This window comes from Myxocyprinus asiaticus, chromosome 42 (assembly GCF_019703515.2).
Source record: "Myxocyprinus asiaticus isolate MX2 ecotype Aquarium Trade chromosome 42, UBuf_Myxa_2, whole genome shotgun sequence".
In the NCBI taxonomy this organism is placed as follows: Eukaryota; Metazoa; Chordata; class Actinopteri; order Cypriniformes; family Catostomidae; genus Myxocyprinus; species Myxocyprinus asiaticus.
Window position 1 is genome coordinate 4,860,819 of NC_059385.1, and position 14,751 is coordinate 4,875,569.

The 14,751-nt window shown below is 38.4% G+C and overlaps 1 protein-coding gene across 1 annotated transcript in view; it reads right to left on the reverse strand.

Annotated features, from left to right (window-relative positions):
* gnsb (glucosamine (N-acetyl)-6-sulfatase (Sanfilippo disease IIID), b) overlaps window positions 1–14,751 on the reverse strand; it is a 29,124-nt gene extending 14,373 nt beyond the window's left edge. The window contains exons 1-3 of the mRNA XM_051683862.1: window positions 14,480–14,751; window positions 12,529–12,588; window positions 6,388–6,591 (exon numbers count right to left, since the gene is read on the reverse strand). Coding sequence (XP_051539822.1) covers window positions 6,388–6,591; window positions 12,529–12,588; window positions 14,480–14,644 — 429 coding nt within the window. The 5' untranslated portion in view covers window positions 14,645–14,751. The remainder of the gene's footprint in view (window positions 1–6,387; window positions 6,592–12,528; window positions 12,589–14,479) is intronic.

Genomic DNA, 14,751 nt, shown 5'->3' on the forward strand with positions numbered 1-14,751 from the left:
CTATTCATTCTTAATTATTCATTCTTTCCATATTTTAGAATAATAGTGAAGTCATTAAAACTATGAAATAACACAAATGGATGTATGGGAATTTTAAAATGACCAAAAAATGCGAAACAAATCAAAACAGTATTATATTCATAAGTATACACCCTTTGTTTAGATATCAGCTCTGCACACTCTTTTCATTCTCTCAAGCAACTGAGATGCTTTCTAAACAGTATTAGAGGAGTTTTCACATATGCTGGACACATTCGGGCTGTCAAATAAAAATGTGAAATTCGAATATATTCGTCAAATGTAAGAAAAATACGCATATTCGAATGCTAAAACTGCACATTCGAATTTTGGATGTGTGCCAAGCACTGCCGATGACTTCAGACCGATCGCATTTTTACGTTAAAGGCTAGATGAAGCGCAACAAAATACAGTTTAACAGAAACCAGGTGTCTCGAGACGCGTTTTTAAGTTATTTTTAACTTGATATGGCATCTAAAAACAGTGCTCCTGCACGAGACGCTGAATAAACAAAAACAAATTGGAACAAAGACGTTCGTCTAGTGCGTTTACATAGAAAAACAAATGGTAAACTGGATGGTTGCAAAAGCGTTCGGTGTGAACAGCCCCTTAGAGTAGGTGGAGGACTTTGGCCGTTGCTTCTTGCTCTTTTCAGCATTTCTCAAATTAAGCAATGGGTTTGTCTGTAAAGGAGTTCAAGTTGGAAACGTGTGTGTCGAGATACTCGCATTTATTCATGTCCATTCCCCTTGTTTTCAATGACGGTTCTCATTACCGCAACATATTTTTACTGTAGAGTAAATAATATGCTGTTTTACAATGATATGTTTAATTAAAATCAGCAGAAATAAAAGGCAGTACCAAGGGAGTACTAAAATGATGTATAAATACCTTACATATAATTTTCTTTTCACATTGCGGTAATGAGATTTAAAGGGCAAAATGTGCATTACTGTCATACAAATAATAACAGCCCTAAAAATGCTTTTTGTCTGTGCACAAAATATCATTTTGGTAACATTTACAATAAGGTTTCATTAGTTAACTTTAGTGAAACTACATTAGTTAACATGAACTATCAATGAACAATACTTTTACAGCATTTATTAATGATGGTTAATGTTAATTTCAACATATACTAATAAATTTTTTAAATTAAAAGTAGTATACTTTAACACTAGTTAATGCATTATGAACTAACATGAACTGACAATGAACAAATTACTTTTATAAACTAACATTAACTAAGATTAATAAATGCTATACAAACATATTGTTCACTGTTAGTTCACGATACCTAATGCATTAAATAATGTTAAAGAGTGGAACCTTATTGTTAAGTGTTGCCATTATTTCTTATTTGATTTGAAAGGTTTCTTGAGAATAATCCTGAAATTCGTAAATGGGCATAATAATTAACTTTTTGTCCACAAAACTAATTTCAAGCATTTAAGCATAAACCATTAGACTTAAATGTTTGTAAGATCATGAGAAACATTTCCGTTAAAGGGATAGTTCACCCAAAAATGAAAATTCTCTCATCATTTACTCACCCTCATGCCATCCAAGATGTGTATGAATTTCTTTCTTATGATGAATACAAACGAAGATTTTTAGAAGAATATCTCAGCTCTGTTGGTTCATATAAAGCAAGTGAATGGTGACCAGAATCTCCAAAAAGCACAAGGCTGCATAAAAGTAATCCATAAAACTTCCGTGGTTTAATCAATGTCTTCAGAAGGGATATGATAGTTGTGGGTGAGAAACTGATAAATATTTAAGTCCTTTTAATCAATAAATCTCCATCTTTGACCAGCCCCGACCAGTAGGTGGCGATATGCATGAAGAATGCAAATCGCCAAAATACAAAGAAGAATGTGAAATTGAAAGTGGAGATTTATAGTAAAAAAGGACTTAAATATTTATGTGTTTCACTCACACTTATTTCACTTCTGAAGACATGGATTAGACCACTGGAGTCATATGAATTACTTTCATGCTGCATATTTATGCTTTTTGGAGCTTCACAGTTCTGGTCCCCATTCACTTGCATTGTATGGACCTACAGAGCTGTAATATTCATATTAACCATCCATCTGCAAGCTGCTTTGAGACGTCAAACAGGTCACATAAACTACAACACCGAGACTGTATCACCTAGATATCATATAGAGACTGTGTCTGTTCCCCAAATTACCAAACACAAACCCCTCACTAAATCATTTAGAAAAAATTTTATTAAGATCAAACTTGAAAAAAAAAACAAAAAAACAATTGAAGATAAACTTCATATAAAGGTAGGGCAACTAAACATTAGATCTCTTTCAACCAAAGCACTAAATGTAAATGAAATTATTACAGATCATAGTTTGGATGCGCTCTGCTTGACTGACACCTGGCTTAGACCTGATGAATATATTAGTTTAAATGAGTCTACTCCCCCAGGCTATGTCATAAACATGAGCCTCGTCTGAAGGGTCGAGGAGGAGGTGTTGCAAAAATTACAGTGAAGTTTTTGGTGTTACTCAGAGGACTGGATATAAGTTTAAGTCTTTTGAAACATTTTGAAACTAATAATGCTTAATGTGACACTGTCAGATATAAATAAATAATCTGTTGTCTTTTGCCCTTGCTACAGTATATAGATCACCCAGGCCATATTCTGATTTCCTTGGTGAATTTGCAAATTTTCTATCAGATCTAGTAATTACTGTGGATAGAGCTTTAATTGTTGGTGACTTCAACATTCACATAGATAATGAAAATGTCACATTGGGATTAGCATTTATTGATATTCTCAACTCTCTTGGAGTCAGACAAAACGTGACAGGACCAACTCATTGCCATAATCATACACTAGATTTAATTCTGCTATATGGAGTTGATGTTGATACTATAGAAATTCTACCGCAGAGCGATGACATCTCAGATCATTACCTCGTCTCTTGTATGCTGCGATCAGCTAATGTTACTCAATCTAAATGTTACAAGCTATCATTCAGGTAGAACTATTCTTTTGACCACTAAAGATAGCTTCACTAATAATCTACCAGATTTGTCTCATATACTCAGTAAACCAAAACGGCTAGAAGAACTTGATGTAATAACAAAAAATATAAATACAGTCTTCTCTAGCACTCTTGATAATGTCTCCCCACTTCGATTAAAGAAAATTAAAGAAAAAAGCCCCACACCATTGTACAATGATCACACTCATGCTCTGAAGAGAGCAGCTCGGAAAATGGAGTGCAAATGGAAGAATACAAAATTAGAGGTATTTTGCTGTGCATGGAAGGATAGTGTCTGTAGCTACAGACAGGCACTAAAAGCTGCCAGGTCAGCATATTTTAGCAAACTCATAGAAAATAATCACAACAATCCTACATGTTTATTCAGTACTGTGGATAAATTGGTTAGGAATAAAGCCTCGACTGAACCAGATATTCTGTCGCAGCACAATTGTAATGACTTCATGAATTTATTTGCTGATAAAATAGAAATCATCAGAAATAAAATTGGAATTACGCAATCATCTGTCACAGCACCTCAGAAAACAGTGTCTCATAACTTTCCTTACGAGCAACTTCAATCCTTCACTGTCATGGGACATGAAGAGCTAACAAAACTTAGCGAAACATCAAAAGCTACAACATGTATGTTAGATCCAATACCAACTAAGCTCTTAAAAGAGGTATTCCCTGTAATCTCAGAACCTCTTCTTAATATTAGTAACTCCTCGCTATCCTTAGGACATGTTCCAAGAAACTTTAAAATGGCAGTTATCAAACCGCTTAAAAGCCACAGCTTTGTCCTGGAGAACTGGCTAATTATAGACCAATTTTAAACCTCCCATTTATGTCGAAAATACTAAAAAAGGTAGTGTCCTCCCAACTATGTTCATTTCTACAGAGAAATGGTATATATGAACAATTTCAGTCAGGCTTTAGGCCCCATCACAGTACAGAGACTGCACTTATCAGAGTTACAAATGACTTGCTCTTATCATCTGATCACGGCTGCATTTCTCTTCTAGTGCTTTTAGATCTTAATGCTGCATTCAACATGATAGATCACAACATTCTCTTGAAAAGGCTGGAGAATTATTTTTGGACATGCATTTGCATGGTTTAGGTCCTGTTTAGCAGACCGCTACCGTTTTGTCTGTGTAAAAGAGGAATTGTCAAATCAAACAAAATTTAAGTATGGAGTGCCACAGGGATCAGTTTTAGGGCCTCTGCTTTTCTCCTTATATATGCTCCCCCTGGGAGATATTATCAATATAGTTTTTGGTCCAATAATTAGTTCCTCTGTTTTGTCAGAGTTGAGTAGATGGAAATTTCTGGCCATCCACTCTTTAATATAATTTATACACTCTGCTAATTTTGAGAATTGTGGAATTTCGTCGGGTTTCGAAGAAATATGATCATATTAGCCCCATTTTTTTGTCCTTACACTGGCTACCGTTAAATTTCGTATTAATTGTAAAATTCTGTTAACTATGTACAAAACTTTGAATGGTCTAGCTTTGCAGTACTTAAGTGACCTTCTACGATGCTATATTCCATCACGTTGATTACAATCACAAACATCTGGCCTGTTAATAGTTCCAAGAATATCAAAATCCACAAAAGGAGGTAGATCCTTTTCCTATTTGGCTCTTAAGCTATGGAATAGTCTCCCTGTGGTGATGGGGCTGTGGCCGAGCGACGAGTGAGTGCGGTTATGGGTTGGCACCTGTAGGAAATCACCTCTAACAGCTGTTGTGTGTTTGCAGTTAGAGCGGAGAGTGATTTAAAGGGTGATCCAGACCACCAGAGGTGAGAGAGAGACAAAGAACCTTGTCACACTCCCTAACACTGTTCGGAACTCAGACACACTCTCTCAGCTTAAGTCTAAACCAGTGGTTCCCAACCCTGTTCCTGGAGGCCCCCAACACTACACATTCTGGATATCTCCCTAATCAAAACACACATGATTCAACTCATCAGCTCATTAGTAGAGACTCCAAGACCTGAATTGGGTGTGTCAGAAAAGGGAGATATACAAAATGTGCAGTGTAGTTGGGCCTCGAGGAACAGGGTTGTGAACCACTGGTCTAGACTAAAGCCTCATCTATTCAGCCAGGCATACACCTAATTTATCAATCAACTCACAAGTAGGCTGTTTTAGTTAGGTCTCCCGGAACCAAGAAACATTTCTCATAACCTACAAGTCTGCAATAAACTGAATGGCATCTACGCTAATATTATTCTATTTGTTTCCCTGTCTCGACCTCGGGATTCATATCCTGAGGTTACCAGAGCCAGCCAGATCCAGCTCCCTTGGTGTCGGACTCCACTGCAATGTGTCTCTGAGTAATAAAGACTAAATGCAGCCGGTGCCAGCCAGACATCATTTCAGTCTATTACGATGGACTTCAGAGGATGAACTGATGCCAACTCCAACTGTAAGACATGGGATACTTCATATGCCACTGCCTGAACCTTGGACTTAGGATGGACCTCATTGAAATGACCTGCCGGTTGAATTGCAGTGCACCTCACTGATCTCTGCCTGTGTCACCTTGGTCTAATGATGGACTACACTCTTGAAATGGAATACATAGACTATCAATTAATTGCCAACAAAACCCTTCATCAGCCAACTAACAAAGGACAAAATCTTACAAAATCTTTGTTTAAACACTGGCCTTTAACACTTACTTAGTTTACTCATTTTAAACCATGACTTGCACTACACATAAATAACTAATATTGGCATTATATTTATGCTGTTTAGCCAGAGGGGAACTGGCCCCCCACAGTGAGTCTGGTTTTTCCCAAGGTTATTTTCCTCCATTAACCAACATCTTATGGAGTTTTGTGTTCCTTCTGCATGCTCACTGGGGTTCTAAATACAATTATTATTTAATTATTTATTTTATACACAATTTACAATCATATTTAATTACACAATGATGACTCTAAGACTTTATAGATAATACGGTTTCAATTTCTGTTAATGCATGATTTTCTGTAAAGCTGCTTTAAAACAATGTGTGTTGTGAAAAGCGCTATACAAATAAAAATGACTTGACTTGAAAGTCATACACATCTGGGATGGCATGAGGGTGATTAAATGATGAGAGAATTTTCCTTTATGGATGAACTAGTCCTTTAAGTTTCAAAACTTTTGAAACTAGTGATGCAAGTTAGTCAGTGAAAATATCAACTGGGACAGCCATTGAAAATAATGTTAGCATTTCGGTATGTATTTCAATCAAACTCCTGGCTAAGAACTTTTTAAATATTTGAAATTTCCAAGGATGAACACCATGCAAATAGACCAGTACGGAGTGTTGAATACAACATGAGTGAAAAAAACCCAAACCTGATTCAGGTATTTCCCTCCATAGAAAGTCTGGTAGCGCATCTTACTGAGGTAGACAGGAAACGTAGAAGTCTCAGCCTCCTTCTGCCATGCCACGCTGCTGCAATTTCCAGAAATTGAGTTATTTCGGACCAAATGATTGTGTGGATATTTGCCGGAGAGGATGCTGCTACGACTGGGACAGCAAAGGGGTGTGGCTGTGAACTAAACACACCATGAAAAGAGAAACTTGTGATATTTCAGAATCAGAATCAGAATGAGCTTTATTGTCAAGTATGCTTACACATACAAGGAATTTGTCTTGGTGACAGAAGCTTCCAGTGCACAAACAATACAACTACAAGACAGAGATAATACAAAAATAGAATAAAAATAAAAAGCTAATAGAAAATATAAGTATATAGTAGGGCTGAAACGATTAGTCGACGTTATCGACAACGTTGACAATAAATATTGTCGATAAAAGCTTTCGTTGTAGAACAGTCGTTTGACTTAATTTAACTTAACATGAGATCACATTAAACTCTAATGATGATGCACGAGAGCAGCACTGCAGTTCGCGCCTGACTGAGGAGAGGAAGAATTACACAGCTCACACTCCAGATGCACTCTAAACTTTACAAACAGCTTCAGGTGATGTAGATAAGTATGAGGGAATTATACAAAAACACAAATTAAGTAAATACAGAAGAATTCTTGTTGTGGAATAAATGGAGCTGGAGCAGCCGCTCCGCTGAAGCAAAACTTGCGTGTTGAGTGTCTTTAAAGGAAACATCTTAAATGCATTTATATTTAATGCATTATATCTTTATTAAAGTTCAAATAATAAGGAAGTAGGTCATGTAAATAACTACAAACTCCGAAACTGGCATTTCTCTGTGCTGTCAGTGCCTCTTCTATGAGTTGCGCAAATATCCCGATCTAAGGGGAGAGACTGAAACTGCACCCAGCTGAGGCACACTCTGTCACAGGGATGCTCATCCCTCGAGCGCTTGCTGCAGCTAGATTATAACGTGATGGCTCCTGACTTATTGAATCATAACACAGTATATGAGTCACTGTGCATTTATTATCGTGAAGTAAATTGGCAATATGCAGCTTTATTAATAAGAGAATTTGTTGGGGGCTTGGGTAGCTCAGCGAGTATTGACGCTGACTATCACCCCTGGAGTAGCGAGTTCAAATCCAGGGCGTGCTGAGTGATTCCAGCCAGGTCTCCTAAGCAACCAAACCAGGCCCGGTTGTTAGGGAGGATAGAGTCACATGAGGTAACCTCCTCGTGGTCACTATAATGTGTGGTTCTCGCTCTCGGTAAGGCGCGTGATGAGTTGTGCGTGGATGACACGGAGAATAGTGTGGGCCTCCACACGCGCTACGTCTCCGCGGTAACGCGCTCAACAAGCCACCTGATAAGATGCGCGGATTAATGGTCTCAGATGCAGAGGCAACTGAGGGTACTTTACACGACAACGATGTACTAAAAACAGAAACATTTTTCCTTTGCGTTTTTTGAAAAGTTTCACGTACAGACGACAACGTTGTCAAAACGATCCCCGTTCGCACCGATCTGCGAAAACAACTAAAAGCGCTGTATTATGCATGCTAGGCCAGTAGTTGGCAATGTCACTTTGTAAAGAAACACTACGTGCCTGCGCACATAAGCATTCCTCCACAGAGCGGTGAATACAAACAATGAAGTTGGTGATCGCTGGTCGTAGTAGTGATGCAGTAAATCTACACTTTGCTGGAGAAGTGTCAATAAACTCAAAATCTTGAGCAGCACAAACACAGTCCTGTAGTCCGCCATTGTAGTTTTGAATGTCTCGCGTGTTGTTTTGAAGTACTTGCACGCATGCCTATAGACTGAACACGTAATACGCGTGCGCATGACGTCATCGTTTTCACAAATTCGCATTTTTTGTATGTTTACACAGACGATAACAGCATTGTTTTCAGAAACTTGCACTTTGAAACCCGTTTTCAAAAGTTTGCGTTTTCAGGCCCAAAAACGCCGTTGTCATGTAAACGAACAGCCAAAACGCATAAGTTTTCCATTTTTAGTTGAAAACGTTGTCGTGTAAACGGCCCGAGATTCGTCCTCCGCCACCCGGATTGAGGCGAGTCACGAGGACTTAGAACGCATTGGTAATTGGGCATTCCAAATTGGAGAGAGAAAAAGCAAATTTGTTTTTTGTGAGTTAAAGATGGACTGAAGTCAACAGAAAGGTGAGGTAGTCTTCGCCCCATTATACACTGCAACAAAATACGTTTTTGATTTATTTTTGTTTTGGTTTGTTTTCCAAAAATAATATCTAACACTCATTTAACTGCAGAAGAAAAATGTGTTATCTAGCAATGTTGAATTTAATATTAAAAATAAAAATATTTTAAAATATCTAAAAATCCTTTAAAAAAAAAAAAAAAAGATGCATTCACCTGAGAAGCAGCATATAAGATATTTATACTTGCTTTTAGAGAACAGATCTTGAATATAAGTATATTTTGTCTTTACTGCACTCGCAGAAGTATAATAAAGTGAAAAATGCACTTATATTTAAGATACATTCTCTTAAAGCAAGTCTAAACATCTCATATGTTGCTTCTCAAGTAAATGTATATTGTTTTAAGGATTTTTAGACTATTTTAAATGGAAAACAAGAAAAAAAACACTTGATAACAATAGGATTTTTGCAGTGATTTTTTTTTTACAGAATTGAACTTAATAAATATATTTTTGTTTAATTCAGTAAATGTCATTTAGAGGTACTTTTAAAAGATGAATCTGTCCTCTTTATTGTTGGCAAGCACGTTTAATACAACCTTTTAAGCCGGGCACAAGCTGAATAGTCGGTTAAAAAGTGGGCCACAGATGGCTGCTTTGGTGTGGAGCTCTCTAGCATTTTTGTTACTTTTGTTTGTTTGTCATGTTTTTTGTCACTCTTTCCAGATCAGTTTCACCAGGGATGAACTGCTGAATATTCGGCAGAGCATCCCTGATTTTTTTTTTTTGCCTGTGTTTGATTATTTGGACGTTTTATTATTATTATTATTTTATCTTAGTTGGAGGCGCAGTGGTGCTCTACAAGCAATCCAAAAGACGCACACAACGGAAGCGAGCCGGCACGCTTGTGAAGCTTTGTCAACGCGGCTTTAGGACTCCGCTGCCGAGTACTCATCTGGCGAATGTCCGCTACCTCGCAAACAAAATGGATGAACTGCTTCTGCTCACTCAAACAAATAAGGACTTTTCTAACTCCACTGCTCTGTGTTTCAAGGAAACCTGGCTGAATGAAGCCATCCCGGACAGCGCGTTACATCTGACGGGCTTTCAGCTGTTCAGAGCAGATCGCATTGCGGAGTTATCGTGGAAAACGAGAGGCGGTGGAACATGCTTTTACATCAACGAAAGTTGCAACAACGTTAAAGAATATGTGCTGTCCTAATTTAGAGGCACTCTTCATCAACTGTAAGCTTTTCTACTCTCCGCGGGAATTTTCTTTGTTTATTCTGGTGAGTGTGTACATCCCGCCACAAGCGTGCGTTAACGCAGCACTGCAACAGCTGGCTGATCAGATCACACAAAAAGTTTATAAAAGATTTAATAAAAGTAAACCTCATCTGTGATCTGCCAAAATACAAACACCACATCACTTGCTCCACCAGAGAAAGAAATATATTGGGCCACTGCTTCAGCACTGTAAAGGATGCATATCTCTCTGTCCCACGTGCAGCTTTAGGACTCTCTGATCACTGTCTGGTTCATCTTCTCCCGACCTACAAGCAGAAACTAAAACAGCTAAGCCTGCAGTAAGGACTGTAAAGACATGGACCAATGAAGCAGAGCTGGAACTACAAGCCTGCTTTGACTTACTGATTGGAGTGTTTTTTAGGCTGCAGCCACAGACCTGGACGAGATCATATATCAATTTCTGTGAGGATATATGCATCCCAACTAGGACATTTTTATCATTCAATAACGATAAACCATGGTTTACAGGAAAACTCAGACAGCTTCGTCATGTCAAAGAGGATGTTTACAGAAGTGGGGATAAAATATTGTACAACCAGGCCAGGAACACACTTATTAAGGAAATCAGAGTGGCTAAAAGTAGCTACTCTGAAAAGCTGAAAAAACAGTTTTCAGCCAACGATCCTGCATCTGTCTGGAAAGGCCTAAAGATCATCACCAAGTACAAGACACCTCCCCCTCACTCTGTAGAGAGTCAACAAATGGCTGATGAACTGAATGTTTTTTACTGCAGGTTTGAAAAGCCCAGTCTCACACCCTTCCCCCACTCTGATCTTCATTTCACACACACACCAACACCTCCTAGAACCACCCTCCTGCAACTCAAACTGCACTTATGATCTGTGAGAAGGATGTGTGAGGTCTTTCAGAAACAAAGGACTAGGAAAGCTTCAGGCCCAGACGGTGTTTCACCTGCCTGTCTGAAAGTCTGCGCTGACCAACTGGTCCATCTTCACACAGAACTTCAACAGATCACTGGAGCAGTATGAAGTTCCCTGCTGCTTCAAATGCTCCACAATCATTCCAGTCCCCCCAAAAAAACAAAATCACAGGACTTAATGAATACAGACCTGTTGCTCTCACATCTGTGGTATTGAAGTTGTTTGAGAGACTGGTTTTGGCCTACCTGAAGGACATCACTGGACCCCTGCTTGACCCCCTTCAGTTTGCTTACTGAGCAAACAGGTCTGTGGATGATGCTATCAATATGGGACTGCATTATATCCTGCAACACCTCGACAGACCTGGGACTTATGCAAGGATCCTATTTGTGGACTTCAGTTCAGCCTTCAATACCATCATGCCTGATCTTCTCTCTAGGCAGCAGCTAGTGAGACTGGGGAAACTCACATCCGGGACCCTCACTATTAGCACTGGTGCTCCTCAGGGATGCGTTCTCTCTCCACTGCTATTCTCCCTGTACATGAATGACTGCACTGCAAAAGACCCCACTGTCAAGCTCCTGAAGTTTGCAGATGATGCCACTGTCATCGGCCTCATCCGTGATGGTGATGAGTCTGCATACAAATGGGAGGTTGATCAGCTGGCTGTCTAGTGCAGTCACAACAACCTTGAGCTGAACACGCACAAAACAGTGGAGATGATAGTGGACTTCAGGAGAAATCTCCCCCCCACCATCCTAAACAGCACTGTGGCAGCAGTGGAGTCATTCAGGTTCCTGGGTTCTACCATCTCTCAGGACCTGAAGTGGGACACCACCATAGACTCCAATGTGAAGAAGGATCAGCAGAGGTGGTACTTCCTTCGCCAGCTGAGGAAGTTCAACCTGCCTCAGGAACTGCTGACACAGTTCTACTTGGCCGTCATTGGGTCTGTCCTGTGTACATCTATAAATGTCTGGTTTAGTTCAGCTACCAAATCAGACAGAAGGAAACTACAACGCACAGTCAGGACTGCTGAGAGGATTATTGGTGCCCCCCTGCCCACCCTTTCAAGACCTGTACGTCTCCACAGTGAGGAAATGTGCAGGTAGAATCACTCTGGACCCCAAACACCCTGCCCACTCCCTCTTTGAACTGTTGCCCTCTGGCCAGCGCTACAGAGCACTGAGCGCCAGGACATCCAGTCACAAGAATAGTTTTTAACCTCAGGCATTTTCCTCATGAACAATTAAACTGCCTCAGGACTCACCCATAGTGCAATAATGTAAATACATATCTCATGTACATATGTAAATTCACATATTTAATTCAATAATTGTACATACCCCTACCTTGCACATGTACATACGTCATTCTGTTATATATCCTACTATTTGTATGTCTATTTATACTCTTACCTTGTTTTATATTCTGTATCTCACTGTAATGCTCTGTGTGCACTTGTTTCTCCTATCACCAAAAAAAAAAAATCCTTGTGTATGTGAGAACACTTGGCAATAAGCTCATTGCCAATAATCGCCGAATCGTTCTAATAATCATTAGATTAGTCGATTATCAAAATAATTGTTAGCTGCAGCCCTAGTATATAGAAATACATAACCAAACGTATGACAAAACAATGGCAGGCTCTTAAAGGAAAAACATTTCTAGCAGATATTTTAGTGTCTCCTGATTAAGATGTATAAAAGTACTTTGCAGTTGTCCACTCACAGCATTGGAGAAGGTCACACCAGCGTCACCAATCAGAGTTTGGGTTTTCTTCATGGGTGTCTGTGGATACAAAGACTTACTGAAGCTTTAATAGTATTAATAATATCATGTATTTTTTCCAACATCTAACATCTTCACAGGATGTAAGACTTCACACATTTATATTAGCATAGTGACATGTTGTCGGAAAAACTTGACCCTACTACACACAAGACAATGACAGCGGTTTCATTATGATTTTAACATGGGGGAGGTGTAGGCTTGTGGCTACAAATTCCGGCTAGCAACTGAAAGGTTGCAGGTCCAAACCAATAACACTTGATTTTTAAATGCTTGATTTGACGCAAAACACTAAACATTAGGTTACTCAAGGGGAACTGTCCCTTTAATAATTGTTCTATTTGTCACTAAGGATAAAAACATCAGCTAAATACACTTAAACATATTCTGTGGCAGTAACATGGTACTATGATGGTACCAGATCTTTTATATATACGATGGTACATTCATGTACTATGGCATTAACAAGGTACTCTAATGTACATCAAAGAATACTAGGGCTGGGTATCGATACAGATCTGTGATGACGCTTTCCGCCTTATTTAGCAGCGTAAATCTAGTAAATTTAAAAATGATCAATATTTGTATTATTTAATGTAAATTTATAACATTATACTTGTATTATATTACCCTGGAATTTATTTATTTTTTTAAGTAACCACAGCTGTTGAGAGAGTGACAATAAATTTGCCATCTTCTCTCTTCAGAATATTGCAATCCATCGCTCTCTATTTTATTCTTCATTTTGAAAGTTGTGCAAATGTAATAGTGCCATTTTTATTTTGCTGTTGGAGCAAATGGCAAAGCAAAAATTATATTTGCTGTGGTCTCCCATTCACCGCTATCCAAGTTTACCCTGCAATTGCTTACTTCCACGATCCAAAATCCGAAAGTATGAAAAGGGTCCATTTGATTCGATTCCATTTCACAAGCTCTAGATTCATTTAGATTCAATTGAATTCAATTGAATATTCAATTCTGATTAATTTGGGTATATTTTAGTTATAATGTCCATTTTCATTACCTATGAATAGTGTTGTGTGTAATCTGATATAGTAACTAGTTACTGTAACACGTTACACTTTAAATTCTAGTAATCAGATTACAGTTACTGACTTTCAATTAAGTTAATTACTTTTAAGTGGATTACTTGGGATAGGCATTTCAAAAATAGTATTCAGATGTAGAATTTAAAATATGAATTATGTACAATATGTTCTGTGAAAGGTGTTTTAGAAAGTAACTTAAAAGTAATTAGTCATGTGATTAATATTTCAATGACGTAATCAGTGAACTAACCTTTACAATGACAGTTTTATAGAAGTAATTAATCGTGATTACAATATCAAGGGAAATAATCGACCATTAGGATTTTGTCATAATCGTGCACCCCTAGCCTAAACTATGCATTTCAATTGCTATTTATTTAACAGATATAATAATCAAAACAAACAAGTACATTTTAAAGTAAAGGTAACAGATCGATCTTGGGATTTTAATATTCTATACGGGGATCGTTCAAATGAAGATCGTTGTTTTTTTTTATTAATTTTTTTACAAAGCCATCAAGAATACCAGAGTAGCACCATCGCACATGCCCAAATAAAACATGGTATTGCCATAGTGCAAATCCAAAAAACATGGTAGTACCATGGTTGCATTACAAAAAATATCATGGTAATAACACAGTGCATGCCCAAAACATGGTATTATCATAGTACATGTCGGAAAAAACTAAAGTAGTACTTTGTGAATGACCACCATATACGTGTTCCATGGTGTTTACAAGGAACATTCAAAGAATGCCATGGTACATGTACAAAAAACATGATATTACCATAGTACTTTTTGTTAATGTGTACTAAATTATAAATAAAATCTAAAACACTACCATTCCACCCATCTCCACATCCTGGTCGTCGGTGAGAATGAGGATGATGTTGCTCAGTTTGACGCATTCTGAACACCTGAGCGTACAGGTGAGCAGCGTGAAGAACAGACAGATTGCCACGACACGCGCGCCGGACCTCCAGTGACCGACCCACAAGCTCGCCATGATACCAAAACTACTGAAACCCCCGCTATCTGAACTGATCTATAGTGTTCAGCTGAATGGTTCAGAGCGGCGGACAGCAGGAGCACGCGAGGGTGGGATGGGCTGAG